At 36.3% G+C, this 13,222-nt stretch overlaps 1 protein-coding gene across 3 annotated transcripts; it reads left to right on the top strand.

The window, feature by feature from the left end:
* The first annotated feature begins 473 nt into the window (after positions 1-473).
* LOC100817071 (putative RING-type E3 ubiquitin transferase C3H69) lies at positions 474-9,345 on the top strand. Of its 3 annotated transcripts, none has more exons than XM_006585288.4 (7): positions 474-1,091; positions 1,788-1,875; positions 1,972-2,768; positions 3,059-3,128; positions 3,591-3,679; positions 7,281-7,397; positions 8,855-9,345. In XM_006585288.4, exons 1-6 carry the CDS (start codon positions 1,081-1,083, stop codon positions 7,291-7,293), a joined length of 1,068 nt encoding a protein of 355 aa, XP_006585351.1. In that variant the 5' UTR covers positions 474-1,080; the 3' UTR covers positions 7,294-7,397; positions 8,855-9,345. The 3 variants fall into 3 exon arrangements, with proteins under 3 accessions (XP_006585351.1, XP_003531437.1, XP_040874132.1); XM_003531389.5 differs by lacking the exon at positions 7,281-7,397 and adding an exon at positions 3,773-3,831; XM_041018198.1 differs by lacking the exon at positions 8,855-9,345 and adding an exon at positions 3,773-3,831 and having other exon boundaries at positions 7,281-7,311.
* Positions 9,346-13,222: the final 3,877 nt, after the last annotated feature.

Raw genomic sequence — 13,222 nt, 5'->3', positions numbered from 1 at the left:
ATATTTTCTTTTGGCTAAATCTAAACATACTATATGAATTTTGTAATTAAAAAAATATATTTTCTCAAAGAAGAAATTAGTTATTTTATTTGTTTCTTCTTTTCAATGAGTTCAAAGCAAGAATTACAAATGTATGTTGTTTAACAAGGAAATTTAGTTTAGTTAATTGAATAGAGTGCAAGTGTAAGTGTAATGATGATAGACATATTAAAAAACAAATCGATATTACAGTATAGACCTTTGCCTTTCTATGCATGTTTAGTTTGGTACACATGTTGCTTTTGCAGTCAGATTTTCGACTGGATTGAACAAACAACTTCTACCGATGGATGAGATATCCGATCCAATTAATGGCCATATACCAAAGTTGAATAAATTATTTTCTATGGTTATACAATGAGAGAACACATTAAACCCAAAAAAATAAAAACTGACAATCAGTTTCTACTTTTTGTTGTTGTTTAAGTTTCTATTTTTTCAGACATGTTTAAAAATTTTCGTTTTCGTTTGTCTCCAGGAATGCATCATGTAAAATGTAAAAAACAAACCCAAATCTTCTCCAACTTCAATATATATGTAAAAATTGAGGCATTTCCATTGAATTTGGCTAACCCTAATCTCTCTATCCACTCACGTATGAAGTGAATTCAGATTCAACCAACGGATTGAGGACACGTGATGACATGACAAAGCAAAACCCACGTACACGTGATACAGAAAGTCATGAACCGGACAAGACTTTTTGGACACGAAGCTGTAATGTAACATTGTGTTCTCACACAGTTTCTTTCCTATATTTTTTACCACCATCCAAATCCAATTTCCATATTTCGTAATATTTCCATTATTTTTTGTCTCATTGCCCCCAAATATCACCGTTTCTCTCAAGCTCTCTCAATCTTTTCTCAATTTGAGTGGCTGCAAAACCCCACGTGTTACCTCCTTCACTTTTTTGGCTGCCCCCACTTTTTTTGTTCACCTCTTTCTTCAACCAATAATCCCTTTGGAGGTTTAGGGTTTTGGTCCTCGCGGCTCTCTCCTAATTAAAGGATATTTCTTTCTTTTTTTCAATAACCGCCCATGTCTAAGAGGTGAGGTTGATCATCTTGTGTTTTGTATTGGATTATTAACATTTTCTTGATGTAGGTTTTCTGTCTTGTGTTCTGCAGTTTCTCCAATTTCTGTTGATTATTGACTTTTTTATTTATATGTTTCTGTTATTTATTGTTCTTATAATCCGGCTTTCTTTGAACCGAGAAAAGATTGTTTTTGTTTTCCATCTGGGGTGTGACATTCATTGAGCAGAATTCAAAAGAAAAAGGGTTGAAAGTTACTACCTTTTTTTTGCCCCTTTTGTTATCGAATTTGGAAAATCTTTATTTGATTTAGATAGCTTTTGTTAGTGGAAACTCAATCAGGTTATGATTTTTAACGTATCATTCTTCCCAGAGACTTCTATGGTCATGACAGGCAATAAACCATTCCTGGAGGTTATAACAATGTTGAATTCTGTAGTAGGTAGAAGAGCGAAATTTGGCATTGATATCTTGTTTGTGGATTGTACTTGACACTTGACGTGATATAACTATGAAATCATTTGAATTGATCCATTTGTTTTGGTTTGTGGAAATATGGATAAAAGGTTTTAATTGGGGACCTTGGTTTTTGATACTTAGGACAAGTGTTGTGTGGACCTTTTCTTTCTCTGTTAATTTGTTCTCTAATTTCTTATGCAACTTGAAGATTATTTTAATTTTTGTAATTTCTTATCTTCCGAAATCATGTAGGTTTCTTTGCAAGTTCTTTGCTCATGGAGCTTGTCTGAAAGGGGAGCATTGTGAATTTTCTCATGACTGGAAAGATCCTCCAAATAATGTTTGTGATGCAAACTCTTCTTTGCTGCAGACCCTACTAATTGATAGATATTTACGTTTCTCTGATAATTTTTTCTTGTTCTTCTCATTATGACAGGTATGCACATTTTATCAGAAAGGAGTCTGTGCTTATGGTAGTCGCTGCAGATATGATCATGTCAAAGCTTCTCGAGAGCAATCTTCTGCTCCATCTTCTTCAGTAATCGAACCCCAGACCCTGGTTTCAGATACTGTTGCTTTTGGAAATACTAGAGCTGCATCAAATGGTGTTGCTACAGGGGCAGAGTTTTCTCTTTCCAGTAGTCCTTACCTTCTTCCTAGTGAACCGGCTTGGAATCGAGAACTGGTTTGGAATCAAGAATTTGGGTATCATGAACCTTTATGGGAAGACAATGTTGGTCAATCAATAATCACTTCACCTTCTGAGCTTTCAATTTGTTCATTTGCTGGAGCTGGAAACTGTCCACGAGGCGAAAAATGCCCTCATATTCATGGGGATCTATGTCCCACCTGTGGAAAACATTGCTTGCATCCTTTCCGACCTGAGGAAAGAGAAGAACATATGAAGACTTGCGAAAATAAGCGTAAGCATCTTGAGGCATTGAAACAAAGTCAAGAAATTGAATGCAGTGTTTGCCTGGAGCATGTTCTGTCAAAGCCTACAGCAGCTGAATGTAAGTTTGGGCTGCTATCAGAATGTGATCATCCATTCTGCATATCCTGTATTAGGAATTGGCGTAGTAGTAACCCAACATTGGGGATGGATGTTAATAGCACATTGAGGGCATGTCCTATTTGTCGTAAGCTGTCGTACTTTGTCATTCCAAGTGTCATTTGGTACTCAACAACTGAAGAAAAACAAGAAATCATTAACAACTACAAGGCAAAGCTCAAGTAATTTCTTGATCACTTACAAAATCTTATAACTTCTTTTGTTTTTCCTATCCAATTAATCCATGATTTAATCACAACTAAAGCGCGGAGAGTTGTAACTTTGGGTCACCATTATATGCTGCTTAGTTGATGAGGGATGATCCATTTCCTTTCCCCCTTCTCTATATTGACCAGCACAGCTGATGCCAAGCCATATAGCATATATTTCACAAGGAAAAAAAAAAGGCTCAGCTGAGTGAAATAGTGAATGACTATCTCTTTTTCTGATATTCTGTTTAATCCATTTGTAGGTCAATTGATTGCAAGCACTTTGACTTTGGGGAAGGAAACTGCCCTTTTGGAACTAGTTGTTTCTACAAGGTAATTCTATGAATATAATAACTAGTTCTACTGTAACTTTCCCTCTCCCTGCCTGGGCCATTTTTCTCTTTTTCGGCTACGCACTTATAATTATCTTTTCTCGAGGCATATAGATGTTTTCTTATACACTCTTAGAATTCATTGCATTAGTAAATTATTTTTTCATACTAGAGTCTAAAGTGTGTACTAAATTTGGTTTGCTATAAGCCAATTTCAGTTGTCCTAATGACTTGAATTTTCTATAAATTAGCATTGCAGCATTGAAAACAATGTCTGCAACTTGTTTCTTCCTTTCTGGTACCTAAGTTTATTAGTATTTGCAGGCATACAGTTTCTATTCCCCTACCTTGTGTTGAATTATGATGTCTAGATAGTGGTTTTGGCCTTTGAACTGTTTTAAAAGTGAGGATTATCTATTAGCAAAATTGACTGAAGATTGCTTTCTTCCATCTTTATTCACAGCATGCATTTCAAGATGGCCGTCTGGAGCAGGTAGTTTTGCGACATCTAGGGGCTGCAGAGGGTGATACTGTAATTGCAAAAGACATCAGGTTGCCCTTTGCCTTCTCATTATCTCTGGCCTTAACCTTTCCTTCACTCTTTTTTCTTGTTCATTTCACTAACCTAAAAATTGATGCTTTCAGGTTGTCAGATTTCCTTTCTAACATGCATTTAAGATGAATGCTTTTGTTTGTATGTTCCAGTAAGTTTCAAACTTGTGTTTCCTTTTACCTAAATTGTGGGCAACTTTTGTATATGGATTAATGTATAATAATAATATTTCTTTTGTATCCTTTTCTTCATTATGGTGCTTTGGTTTGAAGAATCTTATGTTCATCTAAGGAACTCCCTGTTCTTAAACCAACAAATTTACTTAGGCCCTGTTTGAAGAAGCTTCTCCATTAACACTTATGAAAAATAAAATAAGAAGGAATAATGAAATAAGCTTCTCTCATTGACTTAGCTTATGGTGGAAGCTTATTTCATTATTCCTTCTTATTTTCTTCTTCTATAAGTGCAATGGAGAAGCTTATCCAAACATGGCAATGTGATTCTGGATGTTCTGGATACATGATTTTACTTTCGTATTTGGTGCTTAATTTTTTTTTTTTATTAATTTATATCTTTGAAGTCTCAGTTATGATAGTTCTTTGGGAAGCATCACCATTTGTTCTATTGTTGATAAGCTGAGCCAAACTTTTATGGTATTTACCCAAGTTTGATGCTCCCATTTTTTTTTTGCTCAGCAAAAATAATATATTATATTATAGATGAGTACCAGAGGTACTAGATAATACAAATTTAGAGCCAATTTACAGGTAGTTCGGGACAAAACAAGATACAGTAGCTAAAATAGCCCAAACTACTCAAAAAAGACCTGGAGCAAATTCTATTCCTAAGTTGCTGTCCTAAGAAAGACATCTTTGAGATTTGAGGACCATTGATTGAAATGTAAAGAGAAATTTTTTTCCAAACATCTGAGCCATGACCATAACATGAACACTGCATCTTCCATTAATTTCTGGTCATTAAAAACAGCATTGGAGAAAATAATGCTGTTCCTATGCTTCCAAATCGAGTAAGTGAGAGCAAACCACCACCACTGCCATCTTTTTCCCTGCAACCCTGCAGAAGCTCCACAAATATGCTGAATAAAATGCTGATCCGGATTATAAGGGAAAATGCCCATCATATTTACCCATGACTGTGACTCCCACCATAGGGGACTAATTTTACTGCAGTGGAAGAATAAGTGGCCTACAGTCTCTTCCACTAATCTGCAGAAAGGACACAAGTGGCCTACTCTTGTAACTCAACCCGCTTCTTTTTCAGATTAACTTTAGTTGGCAATTTGTCTTGAATCAGCCTCCACGCGAAGATAGCCACTTTCAATGGGACCCTAAGCTTCCATAGCTCCTTGAACTTTCCATCCTGTCCATCTTCCACTGTGACATGATGAATTGCCTTGTATGCACTCTTAGTCGAATAACAACCACTAGGCTTTGCCGCCCACTTCCAATGATCATTTATTTCCGACCTGATTGTGAACCCTTCCAGCTGTTGGAGGAAAGCTACCGCCATACCTATCTCGCTATCAAACAAAAGTCTCCTCCACTTAAAATGCCACTCCCACCCACCTTCTTTCACAGCACCTATTTGATGAATGAACTGATGTTGTTGAGCTGATATGGTGTACAACTAGGATATTTCCTAGCCAAGCTTTTATCTCCTCCTATCCACCTATCCTCCCAAAACTTAAACTTGTCCCCACATCCTACCCTCCACAATATCAACCTGTTCAGCTGGTGACCTTGATTCAGACTTTGATTGACTATCTTTAGATCCCTCCACCATAATGATTCAGTGCTGACCCTCGAAGCTCCATCAAGACTCCTCCATCCTCCGTACTTCGATTCAAGGACTCTAGACCAAGTCTCCTCCTGATTCTGAAACATCTCCCATTTCCACTTTCCTAATAATGATGTGTTGAACGAGATAATATCCTTGACTCCCAACCCACCTAGCTCCTTAGGCATACAAACCTTTTCCCACTTGATCCACGGAATTTTATTTTGATCTGCTGCACCACCCCATAAGAAATTCCTTTGTAATCTGGTTAGCTTGCTAACCACCTGCCTCGGGACCCTGAAAAAAGATAAAATGTAAATTGGAATAGATGTTAGCACGGAATTTATGAGAATCACTCTCCCCCCGAAAGACAAGTGTGTCTGTTTCCATCTCGCTAGTTTTCTCTCACACTTCGTGATTAAGGGTTCCCAAGTCTGACATCTTCTAGGATTAGCACCAATGGGTATACCAAGGTATGTGAAAGGAAAAGACATCAGCCCACAGTTGAGATAACTGGATGCATCATAAGTCCACTGCTCAGACACCCCAAAGGCCCCACAACTACTCTTGGCGAAATTTATCTTTAACCCCGATGCCATCTCGAATGCTCGAAGTATTGCTTTGATTGTTCTTACGTTCGCTAAAGTTGCTTCTCCCAAAAATATCGTGTCATCTGCATACTGAAGTAGACTAACCTCCACCTTCTTTGTGCCCACCAAGAATCCCTTGTAAAATCCCCCCTCAATTGCTTTGGTCATTAGGCCACTCAAACCTTCTGCAACTATGTTAAACAAAAGGGGTGATAACGGAACAATGTTGATGCTCCCATGAATGGTGATTGGTTTTATGGGTATTTAGAAGCCACATCACATTTAGTAATAGTAGTCTGCTCATATTATCTTTGCATAAACATGTTCAATTTTAGATTTTATTCTGGGTTGGGGTTGAAGAAATGAATGTGTTTAGTGTGCTTCCATGTAGCCTTTTGATTTTGAATGTGAGAGTACATATGTGCCTTATAACCAACTTTCTCCTTTTACATCTAGACATATGATATGGAATGGAACAGGTGAAGAAAGGAATCAACTAGAACTAGTATTTGGTTGCTATTTAGTAAAGGATAATCACACTAGGTAGAAGGAAGCACCACTTCTTTAGGGCCATTTTAAGCAATTTTGGGGCCTTCGAGAAAATGGGAATGATGGACATTAAAAGCTTATGAACTTTGGCCTTAAGTGATCAAAGAAAGAGAAAATCAAATGATTGTCTAAAATTGGTGAATGATTATGCAGGGTTTAGTTCTAATTATCTTTACTTTCCAACCATAGATACTGCCATCAAATGAATATTTCTTACAGAAGTGCAAAGAAAAATTTGTTTTCATCTTTCTTTAATTGGTCTTTCTTTGTTTTTTGGTTCAACTTTGGTCCCAATAGGTTACACTCATTTAGGAATCAGTTCATGTATGAAGAAGCTTAGATATTAATCCCCATACACCCTTATTAGTAAACATTGGTCCCTGCTGCTATGTTTTAGTTCCAATATGCACCCTTATAGGCATTAAAGTTTAAGTTTTTATTTTTTATTTTTTGGGGGACTGATTCCCAAACGAGTTTCACATATAAGTTAACCTTGTTTTTCTACCTCATTTTTTATTCCCAAATATCTAGCCCTGATGCATGCTTTTTTTTTTTTTTTTACATCTAAGCATAATTGTTTGAATAGAATTGTTGTTAAGCCTAGTGCCTCTGTTTTTCTCTGATATCCCTAGTTTTAATTGCTTCCTGCGTGTTATCTCTGCAGGATACTTGCTTAAAATGACAAGCTTCAATGTCAAAAGTTATTTTTATATTGCAAGTCTGCAATTGGTGCTTTTTCAGTAAACCATATGCACTTGATCACCCCAAATTTTTCTGAAATGTAAGTTTTGTTGGTCTTGATTTGAGATTTTTCTTTAAATTTGTCTACTATCTGAAGTTGATACCCGGTATTATTTATTGCTTTCAATCATTTTCTATCATGTATGCATATATACACATTATTTTTGCATTATCATTGAGATTGTTTGTCCATAAGCAATACTTGATCCCATGGCCCACCACAGAAAGGAGTTACATTTCCCTGAAAACTATAGGCCCTTTCTTTCGTTCTTACTTCGTTCTGTTGCCATTTTGTCAGAGAATATAAAACCAGTTTTCTTTTTGGGATTGTTGTTTCTTGTGTTCTTGACTTGGTATGAGAGTCCCGATGACTAAGTGATGGTTGTCATTGAACCATCTCCAACCTCACCCATGCTATTGAGCCTTAGCCAAGTGAAGTGGTTTTCTCCTTACAGGTCACCATGACTTCAACCCCAAAAGTTTTGCCTCCCTCTTTAATAAATTGGGCCTGGTACTTTTAACTCAAGAAAGGATCACGAGCATTGCATTATTTCCCGACCAAATCTCCAGAAGTAACATTCATTCATTGCTGAAGTGACCCTCTACTTCTTGTCTTCTATAGTGGCCAAACCAAATGTATAGTAATATGATCTTAAAGGCTCGGTTCCCTTTGAAGCATGTGCTTCTTTTAGGATAGACACTATTCTCCTTTTTCATTACCGCATTCCCTTTCATTAGTGAGTTGGGATTGAGTGCTTCCATTGTGTATAGAAAATAGTTTCCTTTTTCAACATCCTAGTCATTCTCTCTACCGATTTGGGCTTGGCCCATAGCCCAAAACTGAGCTTAGGTGCTGCAATTCAAGTTATGTCCATCCTTTTCCATCATAGTCATCCTGCTTTTGGTTGTAGTAGCCATCTTTGCCAATGTCTTGTCTACAATAATCCTATCAGTCTTTGTAGTTTGTACAAACACTTGTGTAGGGTTTTGGGGTGTTGTCAGAGTAAAAGGAAAGGTAGCAACAGATAAGACACAAACAAAATAAGAAACCCAATCATGAATTCCTGTGTCTTGACTCCGCAACAGAGACTCTTATTTGTAGTTAAATTTATAATTATTACATAGCACACAAAGGCCACAAAGGCTGCAGTGTTTAAATGATTTATTTGATTTGAATACTGCTTGTGGATTGTCTTAGCTTTTATATTTTTATGTAAGATTAGTGTTAAGTGGGGTTCAATTTTTTATTGTTGACTAGTAATTAGTAACATAAGAAAGGGTGCAAGTATCAGAGCACTATTTCAGGCAATTTTTTAGTGTTCTCTCTTTCCTACAACATCAAGTTGTGGTGTTGGATTTTTCCCCCGAACCCTTACATTTTACTTTGGAACAATCGATTTCTTGTCCAAGTTGTAATTGTAAACTTTTTTTGTGTGTTTTATTGTAAACTGTGTTTGCTAACAATGGTTAGTTTATTTATTTTAATCAAAATTTCAGGGATACCAGAGAAAGAAGTTGCACTGTACATTCCGTCGTTGTTGTAATAAAGTGCATGCGTTAAATGGTAGATGGACATGCTATGAGGGTATATAAAACTTAAATAAGTTAATTTTTAAAGCATATAAATCCAAGTATGGATTGATGGTGGTATACTCTATTTGAAGCATGGTGCAATGCACTCTTTTAGCCATCGGTGAGACTTTTAGAAGTATTACTTGTCTGGCGGATTTCAATGTTAATATGCAAACATTGATTGGGGTGATGAAGTTTCTTTTCTGTTCACATTATTGAGATCCAAGATATACCTTTTTACTGTATACTGGGATTTCCTTGCTAGTGGGTGGCACAGCACCAAGAGCCTTAGGAAAGGTTTCAACATATATGTATCGGTTTTGTTATCTTTTATAGGACTTTGTCAGGGCCCTTGTATTGTTGACCCGTTTCCTTTTGATGAATATACTAGTACAATCTAAGTTTCACCCATTGAATATACGATTCCTGGTGAAATTTCATTCAATTTAAGAAGCCTGTTTGTTTAAGGGGAAATTTATTTGTTATTTAGTTTTATTTGGCTACATTTTGTTCATCTCATTTCAATTGCATTAATATTAAATCAAATTTTTATTTATTCTAAAAGAACTAATTGAACAACCCTCCATATTAGAAATAAAAGTCTAAAAGGACAAGAGTATAGTTACATTTTACATTCTTTTTTTTGGGGGGGGCTGTGTAAATTGTAAAATGAGTATATTTAGAATTCGGTGTTGATAAATTCTTTTTGAATTTCATTCCTACAAAATTTTAAATAATTATTTTGGGTCTTATTAACAAGTGACATCCGTTCTTTAAAAAAAAAAAAAAAAACAAGTGACGTCCGTTAACTGATTTAATGAAAGGTCTAGTCGTCTAGATATGAAAAATAGGGATTTCAAATTTTGAATGAATGAAAATCAATTCTTTTTACATCAACTAAAACTAAAATTGTTTATTCTAGTAATTTTAAATTTTGAAGGACAAAAGAGTTAAAAACATATTTAAGTTTTTCCTTTCTTTTCCTTGATCATATTTAGGGGCTTGGAGAGGTTTGTTCTTTCCTATACGGGAAGAGTTTAGGTTGTTATGTTTGTTATTCATAGCTTGCATTTGCATTTGTTTCATATTATGCTTGGCCAAATACAATGTTAAACAAGCTAGATTCGTGCATTCGCTATTTTCATTTTATTTGGATGGAGGATGTGGACAAGTCCAAATTGGTTACTGTTGCTTGGCTCAAGGTTTGCTCACCAGTTGATTTGGGAATTAGCCCTTTAAGGTAATTAATAAAGCAGCTATTCTTAGGAAAATATTTGAGGGATACTTAATGTCATCTAACACTTAAGAGAGGAAAGAGAAAAAAAATAGGTATGATGGGGTTTATGACTTAAACTATGTGTTTAATTATTTTGAATATGTTAAAATATATTTTTTATCTTTAAAAATATAGAAATATTTAAAATTCGTTCATGTAAAATATTTTAGTATGTTTTTTGCTTTTACAAAATTAAAATATGTCACTTTTTGACCCAAACATAGATTTAGATGGTTTGGAAAAAAAACTTAATTTGTGGCAGTGGGATTCCTCCCTCAAAATATTTTTTTTCTATTGGCCTTGGATTTATAATAGTCTACCTACTGATGATAATCTACAAAAGTGTGGTCAATCTTTTGCCTCCATTTGCTCTCATTATGGTTCCTATGCTGAAACAGCATCCCATCTTCTTTTGCTCTTGATCTTTGGGCTTCTTTAAGTCAGCTCATCCAGTGTCCTATTGATTTATCATCCCTTTTGAGATTGCTTATACAACTACTAGTTCATAAGCCATCTTATTTGGTTTATAGCAAAAACCAATCTAGATTTCAGCGTAGACTTTATCTAAAACTTGCATCTTGAATAAAGTGGTTGTTGTTAGGGGTGTGTAAAGAATAATTTGGTTTGACAAAGTAAGGGGGGCTGGGAAATGCTAATATCCATCATAGTTGATGTGCATTAGCATTTAAAACCAAAAGTTTTGAACTAAAAAACTATGGAATCTTTTACTTTTTAAAATTTAATTCAAGGAAATGACATGCATGCATAATTAAAAACTAAGTTGCAAGATGGTGACGTTTAGGGTTTTGCACAATCTGACCAAGGAGTTGGACCACCTTGATTGTAGTAAGAAAAAGGGTAAAGTTGGTGGTGTTAATGTGTCTGGCTTATCTAAGGGACATGAATCCCAAGGGATTGTGGTCCTAGAGACTTAGCCACCTGCCAACGGGGTTTTGCCAAATGGAACAAGGGGATACCCCTTTTCCTTACTGCCACAGGGGAAGCTATGATTCGACCTGACATTTCCTAAAAGGACATGTTTTTAGGACTAAATGGTGCTATTGTGGATAGTGAGGTGGATTAGAATAATGGGTGGATTTTTTAGGATGATTATGTGAGCAAGGACAAGGAGGTGTTGCTGAGTGTTGACATGGCTTTGGAGCCGAAATCTATTTTGCGACCTAGGGTTAAGGTTCCCAAGGATCAGATTAAGGAAGCATGCAGACCTTGGAAGAAGGCAATTGTTGTGAAGTTGTTAAGGAAAAAACTGAGTATGAGATTTCTGAGAGTTAGGTTACCCAAGCTTTGGCAACCTTTGGGTGAGATGGAGATGATAGACCTGGAGAGTGACTATTTTCTCATTAGGTTCTATGTTTTATCGGACTTGTGCTTCATGTTTGAAGGTGGTCCATGAATGGTCATGGACCAGTATTTGTTGGTTCAGAGATGGACCCTGATTTTTTTCCCTATGAGAGACAAATGAGAAAGGTGGCTATGTAAGTTAGGGTAAAGGACCTACAGATTGAGTACTATGTGAAATTTATTGTGTGGAGTATTGGGGATGATCTTGGAAGATGGATTCGAATATGTTGCGAGCAAAGAAGGATATGGAATTAGGGAATTATGTGACGAAGAGGGCAAAATTTGCTAGGATTTGTATTGAGGTTGATTTGAACATGGTGTTTCCTTTACAATTTGAGTTGAATAGTAGAGTTTATAGTGCAAAGTATGAGGAACTTTAATTGGTTTGTTTTGCTTGTGGGAGATATAGGCACAAAAAGAAGTATGCCTCTTGGAAGGCCATGAGATTAATGGTGTGGGAGTTGGGAGCTCTATTATGTCATTTCAAAAAGGTCCTAAGTGAGTGAAAAAGGCCCCTAATGAGGATTTTGGTCCTTGGATGGTTGTCCAATGTGAACAGAGGTTTAAGAAGGGGAAAATGCCATTGATTGGGGTGGACGGGAAATTGAAAGGATAGAAAGGGGGCTTTGGATTTAGGTTTGAAGTTCTTCAAGAGGATGATAATGATGGTTTACCTAATCAGAGAGCACATAGGGATAATGCTAATAAGAAAGATAAGAACAATTTTAGTGGTAGATCCCAAATTGAGATCTTAGACCATTTTTTGATAGATCTCATAATGTCACATAAGATTGAAGATTTATTAAGATCTGTTATATTTTTTTTCTTTAGTGGTAGATCTCATTTTGAGATCTTAGACAATTTTTTGTAAGTCCCACATGGACCCCACTTGTAAATAAAAAAAATTTGAAAACAATATAAAAAAAATTTCTTTCCCCAACGTCCCACTTCCCTTTCAACTTCTCACTTCCTCTCTCCACTTCCCAATGTCCCATTCTCATTTTTTTTCTCCTCCCTCTCTCCAACCTCTTCTTCTTTCTTCTTCTGCCTTTTCCTTCCCCCTTCTTCCTCCCCTTGCGCCCCTTCTCCTTTTTCCTCCCTCCCCCTTTGCGACTTCCCTCTCCCCATTCTTCTTCCTTCGGCCCCTCCCCCTCCCGCAGTCTCCTTCTTCCTCCCTCCCCCTCTCTGTTCTTCCTCCCGCAACCTCCATTGAACTCAAGGTATTTTTTTTCGTTCTTCCTCTTCTGTTCTTGCATTTTTGTTCTTGTATTTTTTTTCCTTCTTCCATTTTTTTTCTTCACGTGGGTTGATATGTTGGTCCGTTGGTTTGTTTTTAAGTAGTTTTTTTTTTGTTTTTTTTAAGCTTGTGCAAAGACCTTCAAGGTTTTTCTACAAGAACTCATTCTTCACCCTGAAGATCTATACAACACCTTTACTGCAAGATCTATGCAAGATCAAATCTTGAGCACAAGGTTCTTGCTCAAGATCTAGCACTAAAGATGCTCTAAGGGGAATGAGGAAGAATCTGGGCCCACTGGAGATAATGTTCCTGAGAAGGGTCAGAGTGTTAGGGGAGATGCTCCAAACGGGAAAGGCAAGTCTTTGCCAAAGATTCTTGTTGGAGTAGAAAATGTATTAGTAAAAAATTATTACAA

Source organism: Glycine max, chromosome 8 (assembly GCF_000004515.6).
Source record: "Glycine max cultivar Williams 82 chromosome 8, Glycine_max_v4.0, whole genome shotgun sequence".
Classification (NCBI taxonomy): domain Eukaryota; kingdom Viridiplantae; phylum Streptophyta; class Magnoliopsida; order Fabales; family Fabaceae; genus Glycine; species Glycine max.
The sequence above is the reverse complement of the archived record's forward strand: the minus strand, read 5'-3'. Positions and strand labels throughout refer to the sequence as shown.

Bases quoted from the DNA above. Each gene is read 5' to 3' on its own strand.
- LOC100817071 (XM_003531389.5), top strand. The intron at 1,876-1,971 runs GTTTGTGATGCA...TCATTATGACAG, and splicing joins GGAAAGATCCTCCAAATAAT to GTATGCACATTTTATCAGAA. The intron at 3,680-3,772 runs GTTGCCCTTTGC...TGATGCTTTCAG, and splicing joins GTAATTGCAAAAGACATCAG to GTTGTCAGATTTCCTTTCTA.